The sequence below is a fragment of the Prenolepis imparis genome, unplaced genomic scaffold (assembly GCF_030444845.1).
Source record: "Prenolepis imparis isolate NDT839.2.m4 unplaced genomic scaffold, iyPreImpa1.0 SCAF_4, whole genome shotgun sequence".
NCBI lineage: Eukaryota > Metazoa > Arthropoda > Insecta > Hymenoptera > Formicidae > Prenolepis > Prenolepis imparis.
The window spans coordinates 2,835,421-2,860,947 of NW_028141162.1; the positions used below are offsets into that span (position 1 = coordinate 2,835,421).

The 25,527-nt window shown below is 39.1% G+C and overlaps 1 protein-coding gene and 1 long non-coding RNA gene across 4 annotated transcripts in view; one reads left to right on the plus strand and one right to left on the minus strand.

The window, feature by feature from the left end:
- Positions 1–458: 458 nt before the first annotated feature.
- LOC145935512 (uncharacterized) overlaps positions 459–25,527 on the plus strand; it is a 34,157-nt gene continuing 9,088 nt past the window's right edge. Inside the window, exons 1-3 of one of the 2 annotated variants that reach the window (XR_014425238.1) lie at positions 459–556; positions 1,818–2,018; positions 14,169–14,244. This is a non-coding gene — a long non-coding RNA (uncharacterized LOC145935512). Of the gene's footprint in view, positions 557–871; positions 1,312–1,817; positions 2,019–14,168; positions 14,245–25,527 lie in introns of those variants that run through there. The other variant, XR_014425237.1, reaches the window with a different exon arrangement.
- LOC145935511 (ly6/PLAUR domain-containing protein 6B) lies at positions 2,316–25,296 on the minus strand. 2 transcript variants are annotated; one of them, XM_083036940.1, is made up of 6 exons: positions 24,172–25,296; positions 6,984–7,145; positions 6,251–6,291; positions 5,273–5,371; positions 4,077–4,151; positions 2,316–3,910 (listed from the first exon to the last, which is right to left on the minus strand). In XM_083036940.1, the coding sequence occupies exons 2-6, from the start codon at positions 7,132–7,134 to the stop codon at positions 3,704–3,706; spliced, it is 573 nt and encodes a 190-aa protein (XP_082893066.1). In that variant the 5' UTR covers positions 7,135–7,145; positions 24,172–25,296; the 3' UTR covers positions 2,316–3,703. The 2 variants fall into 2 exon arrangements, with proteins under 2 accessions (XP_082893066.1, XP_082893067.1); XM_083036941.1 differs by lacking the exon at positions 5,273–5,371.

Below are 25,527 nucleotides of genomic sequence, written 5' to 3' on the forward strand. Positions count from 1 at the left end.
GGCTACGGTAAACGTTGAAGTTTCTCATGTCTAACTACACGCAATTTCCATCTCAAATTTCCATTACTATTCATTCTGCAATAACTTGAGCGTTCGCACCGTACTCAGCTGCTGTATTTATATACTTACTAATTACTTTCGCCGTTTATTCAAAATAATCGTTTCGCGGTGAGCGAAGTTAATTGCGAATTTATCACGTAGTGTGCATTGCACATGCGCGTCATACTTCACACACTTCAGACGTCCTCGTGTCGGGATGAGTTAAACGCCGCGACATTGTTCCGCGTCCGCGCTATAGTCAGTGAAATTATCACGTACAAATCGGCATCGAGAGTGTCGCGTGCGATATCAACTATCATCGTAACATATTAATAATTAGCCCGACACGATTCGATACGTTCTCGTGATTGTGAGTTTATTGTTTATTCCATCGTGAACGCGTCGTCTATTTATCATCGTATTTTATATCGAATTAAAAGCTATCGCATATGATTCAAGTCGTTCGCGAAGATCACGCCGAAAATAGCGAATGAATAAACATGGAAACTTTATCGAGGTAAGTAGAGTATCAATTAATTATCAGTATAATTATTTATCATATTTGTTATATTTATTCATCGAAATGTCGGTCTAGGGTGTGTTCCACTTAACGCTCGCAACGCTCTCGGAATCATTTCATCCTTGTTGTTCGTCCGAATAAGTTAAACAAGGATGGACAATGCTCGGGAGCGTTGCGAACGTCAAGTGGAACGTCTAGTGACGCGCGAAATTGGCGCGAGTTGCGCGCGTAATGATACATGCGAGCCACCCGCATGCGCACCTTCATTCACTTTCGCTATCTCGTGCCGGCAGTTAGACGTCGTGAAATCGTACCGCGTTGATCGCGCTTTTTATACTCGACGAAATTGTGTATCGCATACCAGTCGGTGTCGAGAGTGTCGCGTGTGATGCCGGGCATTGTTATAACACGTTAATTGACTCGGGCGAGCATGATTAACTGTATCTACAATGTATTTTCCGAGTCGCGCAATTCGGTTGTTAGCGTTTGTGCACGAGCCTCGTATTTCGCGCATGCGCGCCATCTCTTCGCGCGACTCAGCGCTAAAACAGCCGCCGCGAAATCTCTCCCGCATTATTTACTCGAGAAAAGTACATTTCGCGCGTGAATCGTTGTCGAAAGTATCGTGTCCGGGTGCAGTCGTAGCGCATTAATTAGTGTGTATAATCGGGATTAACCGCGTTTTCGCGTCGCGTACGAAGCACGTGGAGTACAGTGAATAAACAATCGACCGCAATGGTGAATCAATTAAGGTTAGTGATGCTAATTACTAGAGTCGTTGACGCGCGATATTCGAGTAGATTCGTCAAGTGGAGTCATGTCCATTCGAAATCAAACGATCCGACATTATTAGTCGAAAATGAACAGCAGGACGATTGTTACGCTGCATTAATTGATACGCGCATAATTAACCACATTTTCTCGGTCGCGATGGTATGGTTAGGTTGGTATGGTATGGTTCTCAATCTCGGTTTATATCGAGAGGTTATCAATGTCCATCGAGATGATCAATATTCATCCTTGTAATAATCCTGTAATAATCTGTTTTATAAAATTTTAGCACGCATTTTTCGTTAATAATGTACAATTATATATGCGCATAATACATAATTTTTAGATAATTTATTATATGCATAAAAATCATATTATTCAAAGTGCAAAAATTGATATGTATAAAAAGAGAGAAAATAATTTAATTAATTTTATTAAAAAAGATATATATGTGATCTGACTAATTATATATTGAATATCATTACAGCTCACCAACCTCAAACGTATTGACAACGATACGAGAAGGAGAGAATTCGTTGTGTGCGTGTGTGATTACAATTAAACGCAATTTCCACTCGTATCCACGTGACTTGATGGACTTTAGGCTAAAGCGTTTCAAGCAGAAATTGACACTGCGTCGATGGAACATATATGACGACAGGAGTGTTGTGGTCGTCCAACGTTCTCGGTGAGTAAATTTATTCAATTTATTATATTTCATTATATATGCGATGATTTATTTCATTATTTGGAATAATTGTTCCGTGAAATTACCATGTTTTGCATACCAGAATGTAATCCGCTTTATAATACCGCAAGCCTGTTAAATCAAAATTAATAGAAATAAGTGAATTAAAAATCTCTTTAATTTATTAAATTATTAAATTCATTCCGGATAAATAAAACAGTTGCAAATGCAAAAGTACGATAGATATTTATAGTTTATGCTATAAAGATAGTATAAAGAGATTTTGTTTGTGACAAGTATAATTTTCTTTATTTCATTACCAACAGTATTTCTTACATTATGCCGAAACAATATATATAGTATCTATATTGTAATATATTTATATATAATCGTTAATAATTATGATAGCAGTAAAGAGTCTGTAGTAGGCAAGTTTGTAGATGTGTGAATAATTTTTTATTCGATAATTCGAATTCGCTTCTGATGCGTTACTTACGTAGTTGAATAATTTACACCAAATAAATTTCGATGTAGCGAATTTAAATGGTTTCTTTGACGAATTACATCTTATAATTGGGACAAACATTTCACATTCAACATGTTAACTGCCAGTCACGCGCGATAAAATAATTTTATCCGTTCAATTTTCCACTAAATTAACTGAAATATGTGCATATCACAAATATTCTGATATGGAGAGAAATCAAGTTAATTAAACTTTTTCATACCTTATATAATACACATATACTCTCTCTTTCTACGTTTTATTATTATACTCTCTAAATGAATTATTTTTAATCACGATACGTTTATTTAGCTTTTGATTTTGTGAAAGAGTGTCAAATATAGACATAGATCGTCGTGATAAACTACATCTCAGTATGATTGGTAGTCGATTTTATTGCATAGTGTGTCTAGATTGTCGTCGAGTCTCGCCGGAAACGAATTCGGAACTATCGATTTTCTCCAAATCTTTTCTTCTTCGGCCGTACTTTTTGTGCCTTAAGTTCCTTCTACTTCGAGGCATAGCGATACTACCGATACTACGACGAGAAAACAATTCCTTTTGCCATCACGGGGGACCCGATTAGTTCGAAGAGTCCCCGATTAATAACGTCTCGGACAGCGCGAAACGGCGCCAAGTTTTTCGACCGCTCTATCCCCGAATCTCGTTCCTCTGAATCTCTCCTGGAATTACTCCCAAACAATTCCTTACAGACACTTCCCGAAACGAACATTTCCTTTTCCTGGCGTGTTCGAAACACAAGCGTTCGATCGACATGTACGACGTACATACGTCGAAATTGTCATTAAATGTAACGATTTTAAGTAATAATGGTGAACGTGTGAAACGAGAGTACGAAAAATAGAGAATGGCATCTTCTTTCTAAATAATTGGACGATAATCGTCGTCGAGATCAGCTCGACGAGTGCGAAAAATCCGAGCGCGATAAAATGGTCCTTCCATCAGTTTGGCGGAAGTTTGTCGGAGAATTTGGTCGGAATTATTACGGCGGCGTCAGTTCTTTATTAGTAATTGTTTAGGCGAGTGTGAAGCTACAGAGGGAATCACAGAGAACAACATTCGATCAAAAGGTGACGGCGGCGTCAACCACGCCGTCGCGGTTGCGCGACTTCCGCGCTGTCCGCTTCGCGTGCGCGAATTTAGTAATGTTGCTGCTTCCTCAGCAATGATATGCATAGAAGAGCGAGGCGGGAAGCCAGAGCAAGCTGGGCCCGTACAGCCGCATCGCCGCGTCTACCCCGTTTCTGCCAGGCCGTTTGCGCTTCGATTTCGACTTGGCGCGTCGTTTGGGCGAGTAGATCGCGTTCGTGGCGTTGGTAGGCGATTCGATATTGCAGTAGCTCAGGTCGCAGCAACTTATGCAAATCTGAAACGAAATAACCGAATTTATTTCACCCGGTTCCGTCGGTATTTCTCTCTTAATATTGTTTTTTGTTTGTTTGTTTGTTTTCGTTTCGTCCGTCACTTTTTTTTGCCGCGAAATTGTTCGAGAAATCTCCCCCGGGTACACGACAAAATTCGCTATTTCGCACCTGCTGCGTGTCCATGGGAATGCAACCGACCGACGCTGGCCCGCATTCCTCGCTGCTGGCACAAGTCTTGCTTACCTAAAACGGAAGGAAAACGGTGAAGGAAGTAAATTAATGCGATAATAGAGATTCCGGCGCATGGCACGTATCAAAATTTTTGAATCTCGCGATCGGAATTGAATAAGCTTTCATACTTTTAGAAATATAATTTACAGATATATTTGAAGTGATAACGAGATGAAAAATATCGTGGCGACAAGTATTTTCATTCAACATTTACATCTCTAATGATATTAATTTTAATTAGAAAGTTGGGAGAAAAATTGACTCGCACTAATTATGTAATTAGTACTGTCGCATCGGTAATGCGCGACATTAAATTATCGCGTATTATCGTCGTCAAGTGTCGGAACGTGGAAAGTTGCATCAAAGTTCATCCGTTGGTACATCGACCGGACTCGAAAAGCGCTTAAGCTCGAGAGGGCCATCCATCTCGACGTCCAGGCCCGAATCCATTCGCGTAACTTCGTTCATTAATAGCCCGAAAATCGATTATCTTTCTAATGTAAGTCAATTAGCCACATACGATAACCTTTAATTGATTTTATTTAACCGTGTATAATACCGTGGTTAGGCAGTAACAAAATTTACTCCGATCGCGAGAGTCGATGATTATTACTGGTTCATTTTTTTTCGTTTTTTTTCACTCTTTCTCTTGCATCTCGTTTCAAGAGTGTTATTGATCCTGACAAAGGCAACGTTTGTAACTGACATTCTTTAATTTATTGAGCTGTGATATCAAAATAGAAAAAATATATCTGGAAAGAATAATTTTTATATATGTATATAAAAGCAGAGGAAATTTATAGAAAAAAATTTTAAGTTTAAAAAATTTATCTTTAGTTAATATATGTACAAAAATAATGCATAGTTATGAATGTCATGTATGTACAATTTTTCATAAAACATTTTTCAAATACATATTTTATAGTATCTCGGAGATATTCGGCTTTAAAATGAAATATGTCGAGGGATCGAAGAGTTGCCATCTCTTCATAAGACACATATAAAAACATAGATATGAGCTATTCGACAATATATTTGAAATTTATGAAAATCGTGAAATGGGATATAGTTACGAGCGTTCCTTTGCGTAATGTATCGCTAGCAGAGTAAGTGAAAAAAAAAAGTATGCTTGCCAAGACGCTATTTCCCCGGCTGTCCAGAATGTGCAGCGATCGACAGAAATCACGACCGCCTGTCGGACACGGTGTATCTATCGCCCATTCGTTGCACATCTGCAAGAATAGAAATAGTAGCAATCTCGATGCAAAGTTTTCATAAAAAAAAAATCAAATTCCTTATATTGCTAATATCGTCAACCACGTATTTTTCTTTGCACAAACGCCAAAAAAATATTATCTCATCTCTTGATGACGTTAATATAAAAAATATAACTGCAAATATAAAAAATAAAATTTTTATCCTTTCCGTATTTTTTATAGTCACACTGAGAGAATTTTCTCTTAGAATTTACTCTGAAAATCATGGTAATCGTGGGACAATATGATATGAAAAGAATTTTATGAGAATTTCTCTGATTAATATTTATCACAATAAAAATTATCATATCTATCACAATAAAATATAAAATATCGTTGATTAATTACTATGCAGTTTAGTAAAATTAATCAAACATATTTTATATTTATAAATATTAATCAGAGAAATTCTTATAGACTTCTTTCCATGCCATATTGTCCCACGATTATCATGATTTTCAGAGTAAATTCTAAGAGAAAATACTCTCTGTGCAGAAATTAATATTTTTCTTAATTAAAAAGAATTATTCAGTACATAAAACATGTATTTTATATTGCATTTGTTTTATTGTTCTCTCCTAAAATTCTATCAATATTTTACGAATTAATGATCGGTACATTAAATTACGGTGCATTTCTGTAAAAAAAAATAGACGAAAAGCGGCAGGAGATTTAAAGATAAGATCGGAACTATTATTGTGAAAGAGAAGCGAAAAGCAATAAGGGGAATTTAGAATAAATCGAAATCGATGGCGGAACAATCTACAGAGTCCTACAAAATTGCGGCTGGACCCGGCACGATAGAGCCATTACGGGAGACTCTTAAGGGAGCGTTTAATGGAGTCGTCGATATACCTGGTTATCGCTGACGTTGACGCAAGTGTAGCACGTTAGACCTGCAACAGAAAGCGCTGGGTTGAGTAAGTGCGTCACTGGGATAATCGGGGCGGGATGAAGACGCGTTAACTCTTAATTGCACCGTCGTGCTCGTAGAGATACGAGAATTCTATTTGGGAAGAAAGAAAATTGAAGGGAAAGGGAACACACACATTCAGAGATTAAACGAGGTTTAGAACGTCTAGACGTCCAAGAGTTAACAAGCCGGGCTATTAAGTTTAAATAGTTTGACGTCGAGTTTATCAAGAAAAGAACTTTGCGACAACTCTATTGGAATAGAACAATATGGTCTTACGCGAAATTTAATTTTGTTAACGCGAAGTTACGGTCGTGATTTGATCATAGCTATAAAGGAAGAACTTTCGCAAGGATAAATGCGGATTGTACACGAAGAGTGCCGGGAACATGTCATTGACAGAGAACGGGTTGTGGTACATGTGCGAAGTTGGTAAAAAGGATAAGCGGCAGGTCGGAGATTAGTGGCATTCGATTGCAGGAACGGCGGCCGGGATAAACTCGAGTTAGCCCGAGTAAATCATAGTTTTCGTTCGATTCTTTTCACCCTCTCTCCCTTCATCCATCTCTCTCTTTCCCTCTCACGTTTCTCTTTCTTACCGATTCTCTATATCAGATCTATTCTCTACCAAACGTTTTCTTTCATTTTTCTCGACGGTTTAGCGTCGATACTCACGATAGATGTCTTCCTCGTCCGCGCTGACGCCTTTCAGATCTTCCCGTTGCTTCGCTTCCTCCTTTCCGTTTCCGTTTCCGTTTCCGGAGAGGACGTTTCTGCCGCAAGTTTCCGCAGCCAGAAGCAGCCCGACCATCACCCACGTGATCATTCCTCACATCTCTGGAACGATAGAAATGGGGTCGCGCATTACGTAAGTGACCTCGACGGGACATTAGAGAACGCCAATTACTCGGGGGGCGAGAAGCATTAGAGTCAGTGGGAGGAAAGCGATCGAACGAATTTTAATTCTGATCGATCACATTATATCGCGAATATATGTTCTCTCGGGAGAGAAATGATAAAGAATGACTTTACAGTTCGAGAATGCTCATATTTTTGTCACGTATTTGACATAAAATGTGATTAATCCCTCTCTCATTATAGCTGTCGATAAATAAGACGTCAAACGAACGAAATTGAGGATTGACACATTTACCGCCAAATGTGCAGACAATAATAGTAGTAGCAATAAATTTTAGTAGTATTAATAAATTTTGGTCTGGGAATAGATATAGTCTTGAATACGTAGACATATATAATATATATTATATTTATATAATATATTAAAAATTAAATATTATATAATATATTTATATAATATATATTATATCTATATATATTATATAGATACAAAGAATTTCGCCTAATTATTTTCGTACAACAAAATTATCTCATCATTTCGTCCTATGTCTGACTTAATCTATACTAAATTCCTTGAATGCGTAATGAGTTTAATTTACAGTGTATCTTATACATACATATTGTATATATTATATAGATATAAAGAATTTCGCCTAATTATTTTCGTGCATGAAATTATCTCATTATTTTATCCTATGTCTGACTTAATCTATACTTAATTCCTTGAATGCGTAATGAGTATAATTTACAGTGTATCTTATACATATTGTATATATTATATAGATATAAAGAATTTCGCCTAATTATTTTCGTGCAACGAAATTATTTCATAATTTCGTCGTATGTCTGACTTAATCTATACTTAACTCCTTGAATGCGTAATGAGTATAATTTACAGTGTATCTTATACATACATATTGTATATATTATATATATATAAAGAATTTCGCCTAATTATTTTCGTGCATGAAATTATCTCATTATTTCATCCTATGTCTGACTTAATCTATACTTAACTCCTTGAATGCGTAATGAGTATAATTTACAGTGTATCTTATACTTATATATATATATATTTTTTATATATATATATTTTATATATATATACATATATATATATAAAAGTATAAGATACACTGTAAATTATACTCATTACGCATTCAAGGAGTTAAGTATAGATTAAGTCAGACATAGGACAAAATGGTGAGATAATTTTGTTGCACGAAAATAATTAGGCGAAATTCTTTATATCCATATAATATATACATTATGTATGTATAAGATACACTGGAAATTATATACTCATTACGCATTCGAGGAGTTAAGTATAGATTAAGTCAGACATAGGACGAAATGATGAGATAATTTCGTTGCACGAAAATAATTAGGCAAAATTCTTTATATCTATATAATATATACAATATGTATGTATAAGATACATTGTAAATTATACTTATTACGCATTCAAGGAGTTAAGTATAGATTAAGTCAGACATAGGACGAAATAATGAGATAATTTCGTTGCATGAAAATAATTAGGCGAGAAATTCTTTATATCTATATAATATATATATATATATATATACACTGGCGAATCCTGGGGGGGGGTTAACCCCCCCCCTGCAAATTAAAAGAAACAGTTTTGCTGAATTTGTTTAAAAATATAAATAAAGAAAAACAAACATTAAAGAGCTATCGACGTCAGGAGAGATCCGCTAGTGTATATATATAAGTATAAGATACACTGTAAATTACACTGTCATTACGCATTCAAGGAGTTAAGTGTAGATTAAGTCAGACATAGGACGAAATAATGAGATAATTTCATTGCACGAAAATAAATAGGTGAAATTCTTTATATATCTATATAATATATATTATATCTATATAATATATATATAATATGTATATATTATATCTATATAATATATATATAATATAGATACAAAGAATTTCGCCTAATTATTTTCGTACAACAAAATTATCTCATTATTTCGTCCTATGTCTGACTTAATCTATACTTAATTCCTTGAATGCGTAATGAGTTTAATTTACAGTGTATCTTATACTTTTATATATATATATATATATGTATATTATATAGATATAAAGAATTTTGCCTAATTATTTTCGTGCAACGAAATTATCTCATCATTTCGTCCAATGTCTGACTTAATCTATACTTAACTCCTTGAATGCGTAATGAGTATAATTTACAGTGTATCTTATACATACATATTGTATATATTATATATATAAAGAATTTCGCCTAATTATTTTCGTGCATGAAATTATCTCATTATTTCATCCTATGTCTGACTTAATCTATACTTAACTCCTTGAATGCGTAATGAGTATAATTTACAGTGTATCTTATACTTTTATATATATATTTTTTTTATATATATATTTTATATATATATACATATATATATATATAAAAGTATAAGATACACTGTAAATTATACTCATTACGGCATTCAAGGAATTAAGTATAGATTAAGTCAGACATAGGACGAAATAATGAGATAATTTCGTTGCATGAAAATAATTAGGCGAGAAATTCTTTATATCTATATAATATATATATATATATATACACTGGCGGATCCTGGGGGGGTTAACCCCCCCCCCCTGCAAATTAAAAGAAACAGTTTTGTTGAATTTGTTTAAAAATATAAATAAAGAAAAACAAACATTAAAGAGCTATCGACGTCGTTGATCCTGGAATAAAAGCTAATCATGAAACCAAAAATATTAAATGAAATAATTTTGCAAACCCCCCCCCCCCTTCCCCTCCATTATCGACGTCAGGATCCGCTAGTATAGACAGCATGTACATATACATCAGTAAAAGAATGTAATATTACCAAATGAAAATAAAACAGAATATGTAAACGAGGATGTAAAGATAAAGAAATATAGAAATAATAACCGTAATTAGAATCAGGAATATATTAAGAAATAAAAAGAAAAAATATACAAAAGTTATCGTAACACTAAATGTACAAAAAAAAATAGAAAGAGATAAGGATACAAAAATACAAATTTGCTTATTTTGCATTACATACATATATGTATATTAATATAAATGATAGAAATTTTTATATATAATTATTATTATATATTGATTTTTCTAAAAATTTATGTTATATTTTTTAATGTGAACACGTCTCAAGAATAAACCGTGAAAACTGTGAGCACGTTTCTTCTTTGACAATTTGATGGACGTGGTATTCGGATTAGAAATTGCGAAAGGAACGAGGGACGTAACGAGTGCGGCTGATTTAAAGTGTCGTCTCCGTCGACGGCGGGAATTTGCCGTTTGCGTACGTGTCGACCAACGGATAGTGTCTCTGTCTCGGGTGGATGTACATACCGGTATTGGGATGTCGATCAGAGCCCGATTCTGGGACACGGGCGACCTATCGGCCGACGTCAGTTCCGTGCGCCGTATTAGGGTCTCGACGAATCAATGGATCGTACGTTGGACCTTTCGAGGTAGATAAGGTCGTGTCGTGGCTTTCCCCTCCCTCTCCCTAGGGCCCGAACCCGCCGCAAGAAACGTTCTCGCGATGACAGGCGACTCCTAATCAAAGTAATTAATTCTGAACTGCATGATCGGGGTCTGACAACCACTTTCCCATTTCAGCGTAATCAGTAAACTTTCCGAAATCATTATTATTTTTTCGTCACTGCGACGCTCGATATGAATAAGTGAGTTAAATTTTTTTTTATAATAAAGCGTGTTAATTTATTAGTATAGTATAAATTTTTGGAGCATGTGCCCCGCTCTAAATTTTCTTTTATATAACTCAATTATTAAATATTATTATATGTACAAATATTATTATTGTATTATCCATTTGTGATAATAATATAGAACTATATATCTCTTTTTGAGGATTAATAACAGTTTGAATAGAGCTGATGAGAAGCAAATCGTAACTTTTTGCTGATAGAAACTTTAGGAATGATACAGTTGCATCTCGCAAAAAAGATCGTGAAACATAAAGGTATCATTGGTATGTATAATCATAGCTAATTTATATTTATATATGCCAGTTTTAAACTCGATCGCTTTACGCGCTTGTATTTAATTCATTCTTGTAATAGAGCTTCGTCTCTCTTTTGGCCTGCTGATGTCTCACTATATCTTCTTGCTTACGTCCACTTCTGAATACTCTCGAGAGCTTGACTCTCTTAACGGAGTTGTTAATTACACACTTACTAACTTTGCTTTTATCCATGCTCCACTTATTCGTGAAGTTTGGCGCTGGGCGATATATATATATGTATATAATGCACTGTATTTTTCTTCCCCGTCGTTTCACGACATTACGAAGGAATATAACTTTGTGGCAAAATGGCGTTTTTACGTGCATCGTTCCGAGAACCAGTGTCGAGTTTATCTTTCCCCGACGTTTCTCAGCTCCGTTTTAATTAGTTCGAGTAGCTGATGGAAAATTGTGATGCAAAGTGCGCAAGATAGATTTTGTGCAATATGCAATACACTTGATTCTTCATACGCGATATATTTTAATTAGAAATCATAAACTATTCAACATCTCGTTTGCTAAAAGTAATATTGTTAAAATAAAATGAGGGATTCATATTTGCTTTAATGGGGTGCATCTCTCTTTCAGATCCCTCTCTGCTTTCGTTGCTTCACTGCTCACGATTTTGAACTTTAATTATTCAGGACAGTTGAAAGTGACGGATTTCACGGAGCGCTTTGAAGCTCATAATTTGGATGCAGCTTTGTAAATATATATAGTCGCGCGTACCGTCTTGAAACCTCGCATAAGTTTTCGCCGTTTATGCAAAATAACCATGCATCAGGATAAGAAAATCATTTTATGTAAAATGGCTCGCGCGCGTGGAAATACATGTCACGAAACACCTGTCGCGTAAAACTTTTTCGCGAGCTTGGCACAGCACCGAGTGACAAAGCCCCGCCATTTATTGGCCATGTCTCTGACAATGCGAATACTTTTCCTCTCTTACATCGACGTATAGTGCTATTGTCCTGTCTGATATATGTATATGTATGTATATGTCGATCGTATTTTCACGGTTGTGATTGACACTTTACATGATATTGTTTAGCATTAAAATAATTAACTTCCGTTTAAATGAATTGTCTATCAGTAGAATTTCGTAAAATTTCTATCGATCAAATTTCAGATTACCGTCGCGCTAATGATTTCAGCCAGTCTCGTAAACGAGACGTTGATCGAGTAGTTACGTATATGTGCGTTATACGTGGCTCTTGATCGAGTATAAACGTATTTGGCATATCGGATTATATGAAAAACGTACACCATTAATCCTAGACAGTGTAGAACGGAAGTTCTACGTGCAGATTTTCAAATGGCTTAAAACTTGTAGCAGTATGCGCGCATTATAATCCGAATTCTATTCCGAATATATAATCCTGAATATCAGAGAATAAATAAAGCAGAAGCGGAAATAAATCAAAGCGCGATTGTGTGTTATCATCGTGTTATACAGTTACGACTATTAACTAGCTGTCGAACAAATCCCCATCGTACAATTATCACGTGTATTTAATTACTGATAAAAAATAAATTATCAAATAAATTAAAATAGATCAATCGATGAAATTATCAATGACGTTTCATCTCATCTCATCTCGCGCGAAAGTTATCGATAGGGAATACTTTTTTTTCGTAAAAAAACAAATGCCAATTTAATTCCGCATCAATCATGGCGGCTCTCGCGTTCTCGAACCCACGATTAGTTTAAAGAGGAACTATCTTTCAAGAGACAATTTTTAAAGAATATTTTCGAAAAGCTTTTAAAAATATTCGTTAAACAATAATCAAACGACTCGAACAAAATATCAATTTACACAATTTTAGTAACAATTACACATTTTAGAAGCAGTTTGCAACATAAATTCAAAACTTATATTTATGTATTAGAACTAATATATGTAACTAATATAAGAAATTATATGATTATCGCAAAATAGCAAAAATTCCTAGATCAAATGTTTAAGCAAAGCTTTGTGCATTCGAGTGAATGTAAGGAAGACCTAGTCGAAACTATTATTACTTTTAATTAAACCTAATTAAATTTAATTAATTCAATTATATTAATTAAAACATTATCTCTAGGCGGATTTTTAAGGAAATTACGTAGAGATGTTTTATATAAAGTGAACATTCTCCCGGTGTAATATTATCGAAACGAATGGACGTTTCAACTATCGCTGAATAAATGAATATGGGTAAAGTTTTGCATGCAAGAAACACATGAGAGTGAAGGCGGACGAAAATGTAATTATCGCGTCGATAATGCAAGAACGCTATTTAAATAATTCACCGATTAAACGCGACAAGCAAAGTCGCTCGGACACAATCGGATTTTCTGATTATCCGACTTGTCCCAAGTTATATATATTCGCGCCACTTGTTTCCTTGCCATTAACACGGAGGTAATACTCGGCGCACATTTTCAGTGTGTTTTCTAAACATTCGTAGCAATGGGTCGGGATAATTGCGATAACTTGCGAATCGCATCGTCTAAAGTTACGTCGCAGTTCCGGATATAGATATAGATAGGCTCATCGGATGAATAGATTTACGATACGCTGCAAATGTGCCGGAAATTGAAGAAAAACAGGTCGATGGTAATCCCGTGTTGAATTTTGTACGCTTTTAATGCGTTATGATAATATTATGTTAGGTGTACGTTTCATGCCGTACAGTGCTAAGCGTAATATGCGAGAGATCCTCTTTAATCCAAAAACGTCACAAAATCCACGAGTGAATTTTCATATATAGTTTCAACGTTCGAATATAGTCCTTGACACATTTACATATATACCAAATTACATATGTATGTACAGTCCGATAGTATTCTATATATCTGACTTTATTATATAATAGCCTATACATTACTCAATTTAGTGCACCTTTCACCTTTACTTAAATTTGCAGCTGTTTTATATTGTACGTTTCTTATCTGTTGAAGGTGGCAGCTACGCGCTCAATGATTTCAAGCGGATTTCTCTGGAATGATTGCGACGCGGGCCAGCAAAGCACAAAGGGTAAGTCACAAAGTGTATTTGCATGTTGCGCTCGTTGGTGAATTTCGTGCGCCACCACGAGTTCGTCAAAGTGATTTGCCATCTATTGTTTATCCATCCACCGGTAGTCGTCGGCCTTTCTATCTCTGCAAAAGAACGACATTGCAATCCGGCGACTTTTCCGAGTATACGATGTTCCGGGTCAGGAGTCGACCGGATTTCTCTTGTTATTTATTCGATGAGAGTTGGAGACGTTCCGCCGAGTTTCGCGGTAATCCTGGCTGTACCGTGCCACAGAGGCACTCGGCATGAGGGTAAAGCGAGGGCGAAACGAGGGTTATAGCGCGGGAAAGGGTCTCAGAGACCAGCGAGCCCTACGATAAATGTAATATATTTCCGACCGGAGAGAGAAATATGCTTACGAAGCATACTAAATATATAAATTGCCCTTTATATGTGAAGAGAAAACAATTTTTTTATATTTTACTCAAAAATTTGAAATTTTTCTCTTAAGAGTTTGGCGCATTTTTTTCGGTTTTATAAAATGGATACTCTATTAATGAGGACTCTATTATCACTATTTTGTAGCATAGCACGTTGATTTATTGGCTGTATCGAGCCAACGATCACATAATAATACGTTAGTAATTTTCGACATTCTTGAGAGAAATTGCCAATTAACAGAAAATAACAATTCTTTTCGCAATTTTCCCACTAATTGGTAATTGGCTTTTGCGACGTCACAAACGTTAAGAGCCCAGTAATCAACCCAACGAGACTTCTTTTTCTATAAAACGTCGGATTTAGGAGATTTTAAAAATAATCGTGCACGATGTTGGGGAAACGCGATTCTCTTTTAAACCGGTCTGAAAATGTGTGAAAGTGAAGGCAGAACGGACGGATGGAGCGCGGATGGTGAGGTTCAAAGTAAAAGCCGAAAGTGTGAGGTCGCGCTGCTAACGTGAAAATGCTCGTACTAGATGGAAAGGGTCATTTCACGGGTTGGAAAAGTATGCGGTTGGCGGGTGAGGACGCGTTGCTTTATTAAATATGGAAGCTCACGACCTCGTGCACTGTTACACCAAGCTTCTCGCACGTGTGCCTGCGTGCGTGTGCATGTATGTACATCCGTGCATACATACGCGCGTACGCGCGAGGGTATAGCGAGAGTAGCGAGGTTGAAACGTGACGGAACGTATCCTTCCTTCCTTCCGAATCTCGTAATTTGCACGGTGGAGAAATTTGTACGTCGCCTCCCCGGTTTTATCGTGTTTCTTACACGGCCACTCATCTCCGTAAGTGCTCGACGGGATGGATGCTGCGGTGCTTGACAGGGGAAAGGGGGGTTTCGTTCGGAGAACGGGTCGATGATAAAGCTGCCATCCCTCCACCCCCTCCTTCTCCTTCTCTATATCGTCCCTTCGATTCTTGCCGAAGCCCGCGATAGTTTCGAAAGAACCGCTTTCCGAGTAACCGCTCGAGTAACTACGGCGAAATCACGTTACAACGCGAACTCTCCGTCGAACCTTGAAATTAAATTTGTCATACCTGATTTTCGTTATATCGAATTTCCCATCTATATTGTTATAGACGGTGACCGAGGAAATTCAATCGAATCTCGTAAGGAAAATTCTATTTTCTTCTGGTGTTTCTCTTCCGCTACGATCGCGTACGTGATACACGTTGTTCAGTTGGTTGGCTCTCTTGACGGGGGAAAACCGTTGTATCGTTAGACGAAGGTTCCGTCCGATCTTTTTGTATCCCTTCATTACACGAATAGCCTTCGGGCATTTCGAGAACGCAGGATGCTCGTTCTTTTGCGAATCTATTCTGAACGGTCGTTCAAGAATTCGAAAGCGGAGCGTACGGAACGCGAGTACTGATTGCGCGATGCGATCGCGGCGCGGGAAATGGAGCGCTGTAAATTGTGTGTGAACAGCAATTCAGCTCTAAAATGCCGGAAATGCAGTCGATTTATTTGTGAAAAGTACCCGCGCATCGCGCTGCAATCCACCCCGCTTGTCTATTAACACTACATTTTACGCGACGATATCGTTCGCCATACACAAAACGCATAAATTTATATTTTAGTAAATTTATTTATTTATTTAATATAACATTTTCATTTTCATAAATTTCAAATTATTTCTTTTAATAATTAATGTCTCATGTAATTAGGAACTAAAGAGCTGCAATTATATGCAGTTTTTATAAAAATTAAGAAATTTTATTTTATTGTAAACTAAAGCAAGCCGCGATATAAACTTTTTAAGTTTAATATAGTGTGTCAGAATTATCTTTTTTTTTTCTTTACACTTATTGTTAGACCACAACTATCTCCTTAGGGAACAATACTCTGTCTGCCTTCGGTAAATCGAAGTCACGTGAATCAGTTTGCGAATTGAAGTAAACTTAGAGAGATTATTTGTCCGTTTCTTCTCTATTTTCTTCGTGTGGTGTGGTATTGTTTCTTTTTTTTTTTTTATTACTTTTTCTTCCTCAAAAACGTGAGGAGCAAGAAACTAAACTGTGCTAAGAAACTACAAACGAGATGTCGTATCGATTCTCAATGCTGTCGCTTCTTTGAACAGGACCGCACCAAAGCTGGAGGAATCAAAATGCTAAAGTGGTTCGTGCCTCGATCAATCGAGGATGCTTCCGTCCGAAAAATAAGGAAGTTTGCGGTAGAATAAATAACTTTGTTCTTCTCTCGGAAAATAGAGGATAGGAAAGAGGAGCTCTTTAGACTTTAGAGCATAAAATTAATTCTACAACAAATTTATATATCTTAATAAACGCGCCTTGAATCAATTTGCTAAAATTACACAACGAATGGTTATGTAGAGTATAAGTTAGTAATAAAATTCCAGGTCGATTCTCGGCCGAGGGGTTACAATAGCTTTGAAAGAACGAGACGATAAATTATATTTTATGGCTAGTCAAATATAATGAATAAAGATGTACGTCGCGCGCACACGAGTTAATTTACTACCAACCAGTGTTTCGCGAATGTAGTTTTTCAGCTCGCTCTTTATAATTCTTTTTTTATTTTTTAATTTTTTTTTTATGAAAGCAACGGTCGAGTATTATCATCGTACCGCCAACGGCGATAATTATCGATCACCACTCGCGCTATTCGGTTAAAAGAATAAAAACTACGCCAATCGCGAGGGCAAAACTTACGCCCGTTTGTGTTCTTTGTTAAATCGGAGCAACCTACAAAAAGCGCACTATCGTCGATGAAAGATTAATGATCGCAATTATCAACTTGGAGCAGTGTAAATTAAACGAAAAGCCGGGTGTCGATAGGGCATATATCTGTTACGCCGCAAGTAATTTACAGAGTATACACGCAGAGATTCGCCATTACTGCCCGTAGTTACTCGCAACTACACGTACTTCAGTACATACCGTACTCGGCCATCGTGATTATCGCTAACCAGTACGATGCTTATGACAGTATCAACGCAAAGTTGCAGTTTGCGCGAGGCGAAACGACGATAATTATCGGAAAAAGTTGGGATCGTCTGGATTCGGCGAAAAAGGGATGAGTAGCAGTAGTAATGGGCGCAACATTACAGCCACCCACGCTCGCGCTGGGTGAATATAGAGCTCGGCAGCAGCGGCGGTGGCGGCGATACCGGTGTCTGAAACCCACTTCCAGTTTAACGCGATTGTGCAAAATCAATTACCGCGGAGTTCGCGTAATATACGAGCGAAGTTTACCGCCGAAAGTGTCCTCCTCGCCCAGCATCGGCCGAACTTGTCGAGCTTGGTGCACGGATCCCAACCCTCGATCCTTGGGACTTTAACTCATGAAATTATAGCCACCTAGGCTGCAGCCCAGCTCGCACATTCGGCTCGCAGAATCACCGCGAAACAGCCGTGGAAATAGCCGCGTTAGCGACAACCGCGACGATGACTTCGATTTTGCGTGTCTCTCTCTCTCTCTCTCTCTCTCCCTCTCTCTCTCTCTCTCCCTCCCTCTCTCCCTTTCTCTATATCGTTAATGCCCGGCGTACCCGCAAATTCCCTTTATTGCGGCACTTGGCCGATACGCGCCATCGGACTACAGGGACAGGGAACTGACCGGATAAAACGATCCCGGATAGTTCGCTCTAAACGAAGTGTGTAACCGCGACGCCACCGATTTCTAGAGAATCCGCTCTAACGACGATCTCACCCCCTGCTTTTCATCCCGTTCGGTTAATTCTAAAAATTGGATAACCGGTAACACCGTTGTGCACGCTACTACGGGGTTATCGAGAATATAATGGAGATCTTTTCACGCTCTCTCGTCCATATCCTCCAGATATCGCGTAATGTGAATGTAAAAGCTCCAACACAGAGAGATGAGCACGGAGCGCAAAATGTAGCCGTAACGCTACCGACCGAAGAGACGGTCAGCAATCCATTTCGTAATTTAATTACGAGGCTGTTACAAATTCGCTTTCTCTTCGGCAGGCTGAGTAGATTGCATAGGAGAGAGAAATCTCTTTTTACGAGCCAAGATTTGAACTTGTTCACGGCAGGCAAATTTATAGAACCGTGAGAGCGATAACGGTGAAAAAAGTGATTTTCATTACAGGAGCGAAATCATCTCTTTGTCGAAACGTTCGCACAATTGTTCCCATTTCGATATTAAACCCTTGCGGAACTTATAAAAAAATGGTAGATGACTATATGTCAGAGGAGTGGACCGTAATCCACTTCGGCTTTTCATTACAAGCCTGTTAAAATCTCGCTTTCACACTCACCCTCGGGATTCTTTTGCTAACGGCGCTTTATCACGCGATATATCGCATTTAAATGAAAAATTTAAATTTTCTTGGCATAATTAACGGTGGTTAATTAATTACAGAAATGTGATTTTTCCATAAGTCCTATCTTTTATTCAATTAAATTGCAAATCTTTGTTTATTTCACAAACAAACACAGAATTGAATTATTCTGTATTTTCTTTTAGTGATGAAAGATTCAAATTGTCATTTTACATTCCAATGGAATGTCCAAAATTTGATTTTGAAATTAAATTACGGACCCTACGCTACCAGTTCGCATTTGTTTTCGCGCGTTTTATTTTTTTTTTTTGTTTTGGAAAACACGATGTATTGCAATTTTTTTCGCAAATAAAAAGTATGTATTCGTTTACTCACACGATAGATTTATGTAAAGATAATAATTATGTTTGCCAGAGAAGTGTTTCGTATCAATATCCATATCGATATATCGTTGTTCTCCTCTGTCAAGAATTAAAATTATTTGTTTATTGAACGTACGAACCGAACTACTGTTATTCTCGAATTTTGAATTGTTTCTTGCTCCGAAAAGATTGAAAATATCTGTCCTAGTGGAATGCAATTCATTCTGGAATTTAATTACGAATGTGTTACAACTTCCCTTTCGCTACCACGAGATTTTTCCGATTGTTCGGAATATTGCATCTCTATTTTTGCAAGCAAGACTGCAATTTTTGCAGCCAATCGCGAGTCACTATTGTGACATGAAAAATCAACAAAGAAATGAGATTTTAATATCAATATTGACATGTAAAATCAAAAATCGCTTTCTCGCTGAATAAACGCGATAATTTATCACTTTTTTATCACCAAATTTTTTATTATTTCTAAAAGCTCGAGAATATATCGTTTTATATCGGCGTATGGACCGTCGATTTATTATATAATTTAATTTTAAGTTACGAAGTTCGCTTTAAAAGGCTTTTGTTGCCCTCTGTAATGGGCAAGCTGTAAATAAACGAGTTAAGTTTCTCATGCTATTTTGTTAGACGCGCAAACTCAGCATCTTCGGTCGAAATTCCTCATTGCTCGTTGTCTAGCATATGTCATCTTGATTTATCACTATTCTTCCATTGTCGCTTTTCTGTTACTTGTATAAAGGATTGGAAATACCGTTCTGTGGTCGCGCACGGTGCCGTTAAAGCCGGGGAAAATTTATCGCGACTACAAGTCGCAGCAATACGGCCATCCTCGCCAGTAGCAAGGGTGTTACTTTATTTCATTCCCGCTACGTCATTGCTATACTCATGTGTGGACGGTGTGAGTAGGTATTAGGTCCCTTGCACACCTTCGTGTAGGATGCGTGTAGGCGAGTGTCACGGCCACGGAGTCTGCCATAAATTCGACCGCGGGATTTCGCCAGGACCGAGGAAAAGGGATAGGTCCTCTTACCAACGGTAGCCTTAGCGATATTATGTTATTTGATTTAGAGAACTGATAGCCGACCGGAAGCCAATAAAGTAAACTAAACGGATAGCAAGAACAGAGAGAAAGAGAGAGAAAGCGCGGTTGTTTTTTAAAAGATTTCCTCTCTCGCGCCTCTCGATAATCTTGTCGGGGAAAATGGGAAAGAAAAAGGACGAGTTCTGAAGCCGATAATTCGAGCACGATGGTAGATCTCGAAAAGGCGAAGGGGATCGAGAATCCACGAGAAGAAGAGACTGTAGGGGAAGTCGCCGGATATCATCTCAGGAGCGTCTCACTGATGCTTTTAATTGATTGCGATAATGGAGTTTCGCCCTTCTTCCATGCTTCGCGTCTGTATTTATACATAAGTCAAAGAGTACAAGGTACAAATTATTTCCTCAGTTTCGGAAGTTTGTCGGGGCGATATAATTTTTTCCACGCACACTCTTTCTTCTTTTGCAACTCTTATCTCGAATTCTCGTTTACACGTTGGAGATCGAACTAAACGAGAGAGAGATAAAAAGAGACAAAGGGTGGGAGACGCGGATTTGTCTTTTGCGATTTATTTTTCGAACGATAAAACTTGCCGGACGAACTTTCGAATAACTTACAGTCATCCCTGATAAAATATGCTTTCTGGAGATGAAATATGCGCTGGAAATTTTCCGCGGTTCTCTTCTCGGCAACGAAACGTCTGAAACTTTTTTTTTTCTTTATGAGCTTTTTACGAATGCTACGGCACTGGCCGAATCAGCGACATTCTCTTCCGAAAGAACGACGACCCCGCGTCGTTGCCCGTCCCCGTGTCTGATCAAATGGAAAGGAATGGAAACAAGCGAGAAAGCGGAAACCCGCTTTACGAGCGTGTCAACGATTTCGCAGTGCGAAATTGCGGAGATGTAGACATTCGCGTTATATTCGCCGCAAATACCCGCGTGTTCGCGATTGTCAAAGTACCACGCCAGGAAAATGGAATTGGGTAAGAGAGTGCGAGAGAGAAAGGGGATGATTGCCTTTGACGCGAGCGATGAAGTAACGTTACACGCCTCGCGGCGCGACACAAAACCCTTTCTGTAACTCGTCGTTTCTGAATCTCTCGTCGTCTACATCCCTGCGAGGGATGAGCGAAACACGCAGAGCCACCGCTGCTGTGTACCCGCGTTTCCATGCTCCACTGTCTGTTAATATAATGCATGACACGTGCATGCAACACTTCCCGCGCCGAAAATATCACGCACGTACGCTCGCTCGGCACGCACGCTCGTTCGTTCGAGAGCGCCCAGCCACCCCCTTCGACTGCTATCTCGAGGGTAAACTACGGCGGTAATCCGGCGCGCGACTGTAATTTCAGGAACGCCTTTTAGATACCGATAATTAGTCGATAATCTCTTCCCGAGGGAACTTTGGTCGCGGTCTGACGGACGCTTAATTGTGCGCTCTCACCTCTGCTATTTCTAACTCCCGCCTTTCTCCACTCTTTATATCTTTGCAGCTTGCTCGCATTTTCTCCTCGCGCCCTCCATCCCCTTGCTCCCCCTTCCTCCCCAATCCTTGCTTCGCTGTTCTAACCACGACTAACCTTTGTTCTCATGCGCCGAGCAAGTTGGTAGAATCCGCAGAAAGTTATATTGCTCCGCCGTTACTTGAATAAATATTCCTAATTTCGTACTTGTCTCTAACCCCTCGAACGTACGTAAAATATTTCTAGCTTTATGCATCCCCCGTTGAGCGTTAAGAATACGTAAGTCCGCGTTGTTTAATTTTCTCAACCTGCGAAAAGCGTCGGCACGATTCGTCGCTGCAAGCCGCAAGAGAAGGAAGAAGAACGCTTATCTTTTACGGCGTAGATTTTACTCTCGTTCTCTTTTTTTCTTTTTTTTTTTTTTTTTGTGTCGGGCACGTAGAGGCTCATGGAAGAGCGCGTAGTTACTCTAGCCTTATATAAATGCTAATATAAATGTTGTATGTCGCTCCCGACGCGGACGATGTATCTTTGGCAAAATTACAGCTGCGCTACAGTCCCTTTCTGCCCCGAGTTTCATAAAAAAAAAAATTTCCTCGAAGAATTTACATGCGCGGAATTTGTCGCTGCGTCTCTCTGATGATAAGTCGATGATGTATACCGAGCGAAAACGCGAGCGAAATCAAATTTTCATGTGCAACTCTCTGACGTGGGATACGTGTCTTGAAAGTTGTCGGCATCGCTTTTCCTCATCTTCTTAAGCGCGATATGTGTCGCGACGGCGACGACATTGATTCCGGGATAACGCTGAAAAATAAGTTGACTTGTCCCCAACTATGTGGAATTTGCTGTCGCCACCTTTAATCCCGTCTTCTTGATCGCTCGTTTCTGCTCTCGACACTTCTCTCTTTCTCGACTTGGATCTCACGTCGCACGGATTTCGCTTCCAAGTCACTCGCGCGCGCGCGGAATCTTGTGCGCCTATATAAATGCTAATGTTATACACATCGATGTGGTTCCACGATCCGCCACGAAGAAGTACTACAAATTTTGAGTCGGATGTAATCCATCTCACGTTATATTGCGCACCGCACGATATGATCTGTGAAGATTGATCGATGTCCCGACCTTTCCAGAGATAGCCCATTAATTAATAGGAAGAATTGAGGAATGTGTGATCTCTCGAAATTTATTCTAATGAGATTTGAAAGCGCGTATTAAAAGTATCATACGATACTTTAGTTATTAAAAAAAAAAGTGTTGAAGTTGTTTGAAAAAAATTTGGATAAAAAAGAAAGGTGTTGATAATATCCTATATGAATAAAGATTTGAAGATAAATGCGCTGTATTTTTTTGTAGACAGCACAGGTGGTCTTTCTTTTTTTTTTTTTTTGAAATCGTGAAAAATGGGTCGGTTGAATCTCGAGGTCATATCCTTCAACCGTATCGACAGCGCTGCCGACGTCGCTACCAAATGCAATTTCAAAGTAAAATAGAAAAACTTTTTCGAATTATACGCGAAACAATTGGTGCGCGTCGAGCAATTAAATACTTCCCACTCTTCCCAGTTCAAACTTATTGAATAAATTAAAGCAGACTCGTTTCAGCGCGACGATTAATATACAACGTTAAACGCCAGGTCAGGAGTTTTCTCTCTCTTTTTTTTTTTCTATTATCGCTAATCGAATTTCTTTTCAAAGATCTCGACGTGAAAGCTATCGTTAAACGCGAGCCACGATGTATACGCGAGGCCAAAATGAATCGGTCGGTTCGATGCCAAACGTGTGTTGGATTTCGCGCCAAATGTGCTGGCTTAGGCAGCATGCATGCATCCATTACCAGTTCCCATCGACGATCCAAGCTTGAAAAATGAGTAGCAATAAAATTTCCCGAGTGTAAAGCTATGCTCCAAAAAAAAAAGAAAAAAAACCGGAAAAGACGCGCGCGGTGTGACAGAATTTAGATAAAGGAAAAACGAAAAGCTCTTCCGAAAAATTTTGCTTTCAAAGTTTTCTCGTGCCAACTTTTGCCAACGTACTTGATATGCCGGACAGACGAGACGTATCGATCTCCCAGCTATTTTTGATTCGGTTGAAAAGACTTGTTGTGGTCGAGCTTCTCGAATTCTCGAGCAGCCTCCAATTTTCTTACGGCATCCTTCGTTCCCAAGACGGAAAACTAATTTCGTTCCCGAAATGTTAGTGCTTGCAACTACGCAGATATATCAAAGGGAACGTTTCCGCAGTATAATGCAACTCGGCATTGCGCATAGCTACTTACTTGGAATATCCCAAACGCTGTGCCGAGGTGTTCATTTGTCCGCACGACCGTCGTCACGATCATTACTCTCTCTCTCCAGCTCCTCTCTGTCTGCCTGTCTTTCTCGCTCTTGTGCTCCTCTCTCTCTCTCTCTCTCTCTCTCTCTCTCTCTCTCTCTCTCTCTCTCTCTCTCTCTCTCTCTCTCTCTCTTTCTCCCTTTCGTCACCCCTTCTTCCTGGCACCCTCTCACAGTTTTCCGCAGTCTCGAGTTCCCCTTTCGTCGCACAAACACCGTGTACTACTACTCACTTTTAGCTATCGAGAGCAAATGTACCATAGCGTAGATTGATCCACGCTACGTACGCATCGTGGGCACGCGTGTAGAGATGCACGCGTACGATACACGCGCGCGCGCATACCTACGCTCGATCCACTGCAAATATCCCGCGGGTCTCATCCACTGAGGGAAATGGTACGGTTGGTTCTCCTCCTTCTCGTGGTGCGAGGGTAAACGCGTTCGCGGCTTCGACCCACTTTGCAGGAGCGCAATTTCACGCGATTCGACCTCGCTGTCTTTGCCTGCTCGATCGATCGATGATGACTCCGATCGGTGATGAATCTATTAAGCACACTATATGCTATAATTTCGTCAACGGTGTCGCACTGCGTGTCAATCGCAATGTCGAGTCTTCTCTGGTACCGCTGCTGCTGTTGCTGCTTCCGGACGTCATTGTTCGATTTTCAAGAGCGGTCGCCAGTCAGCTAATGACTACGTGGCGCGCGTAGATCTCAAGGCCGATCATGACAACCCCTTATCCCTCGCGTTATCCGCGAACTACGCTATTGCGTACCGCGCTCGTGATCTACTGATCGGATACCAGCTCGTACGGAGAGACGATATAACGATATAGGGATCGTATAAGGATCGGCGGGGATGCTGGTCGGAATCGAACACGAGAGGACCATGTGTCGCGCGCGCGCGCGCTTCTGGCGACGCAGATGCTGTGTGTGCGTGCGTTCCAAAACACGCAGAAGGGCGCGCGTTTGAGCGAGCGCGTTCTCGTGTGCGTTCTTGAAGGCACGCAAGCACCGCGTCGACGCGTCGACCGGAGGCTGCGGGCCGCCCGCGGTCCAGGCTGCCGCGCAATACACTGAGCCGACGGTGCCGAGCGCCCGGGAGAACCCGCGGGAGCCCATTCGTGAGTGAACGAAGCTCTCCGAAAATCTGCGAAGATCCTCGATTCGATACACTCGGGGTCGCGCCACCAGCGCGCCGAAGGACACGGACGGACCACCGAGACTACCTGTCGGACCGATCGCACGGCATCACTACTGTGAAAAGAGTGCGGAATCTCTCGCTTCTCTTTCTCCTCCCCC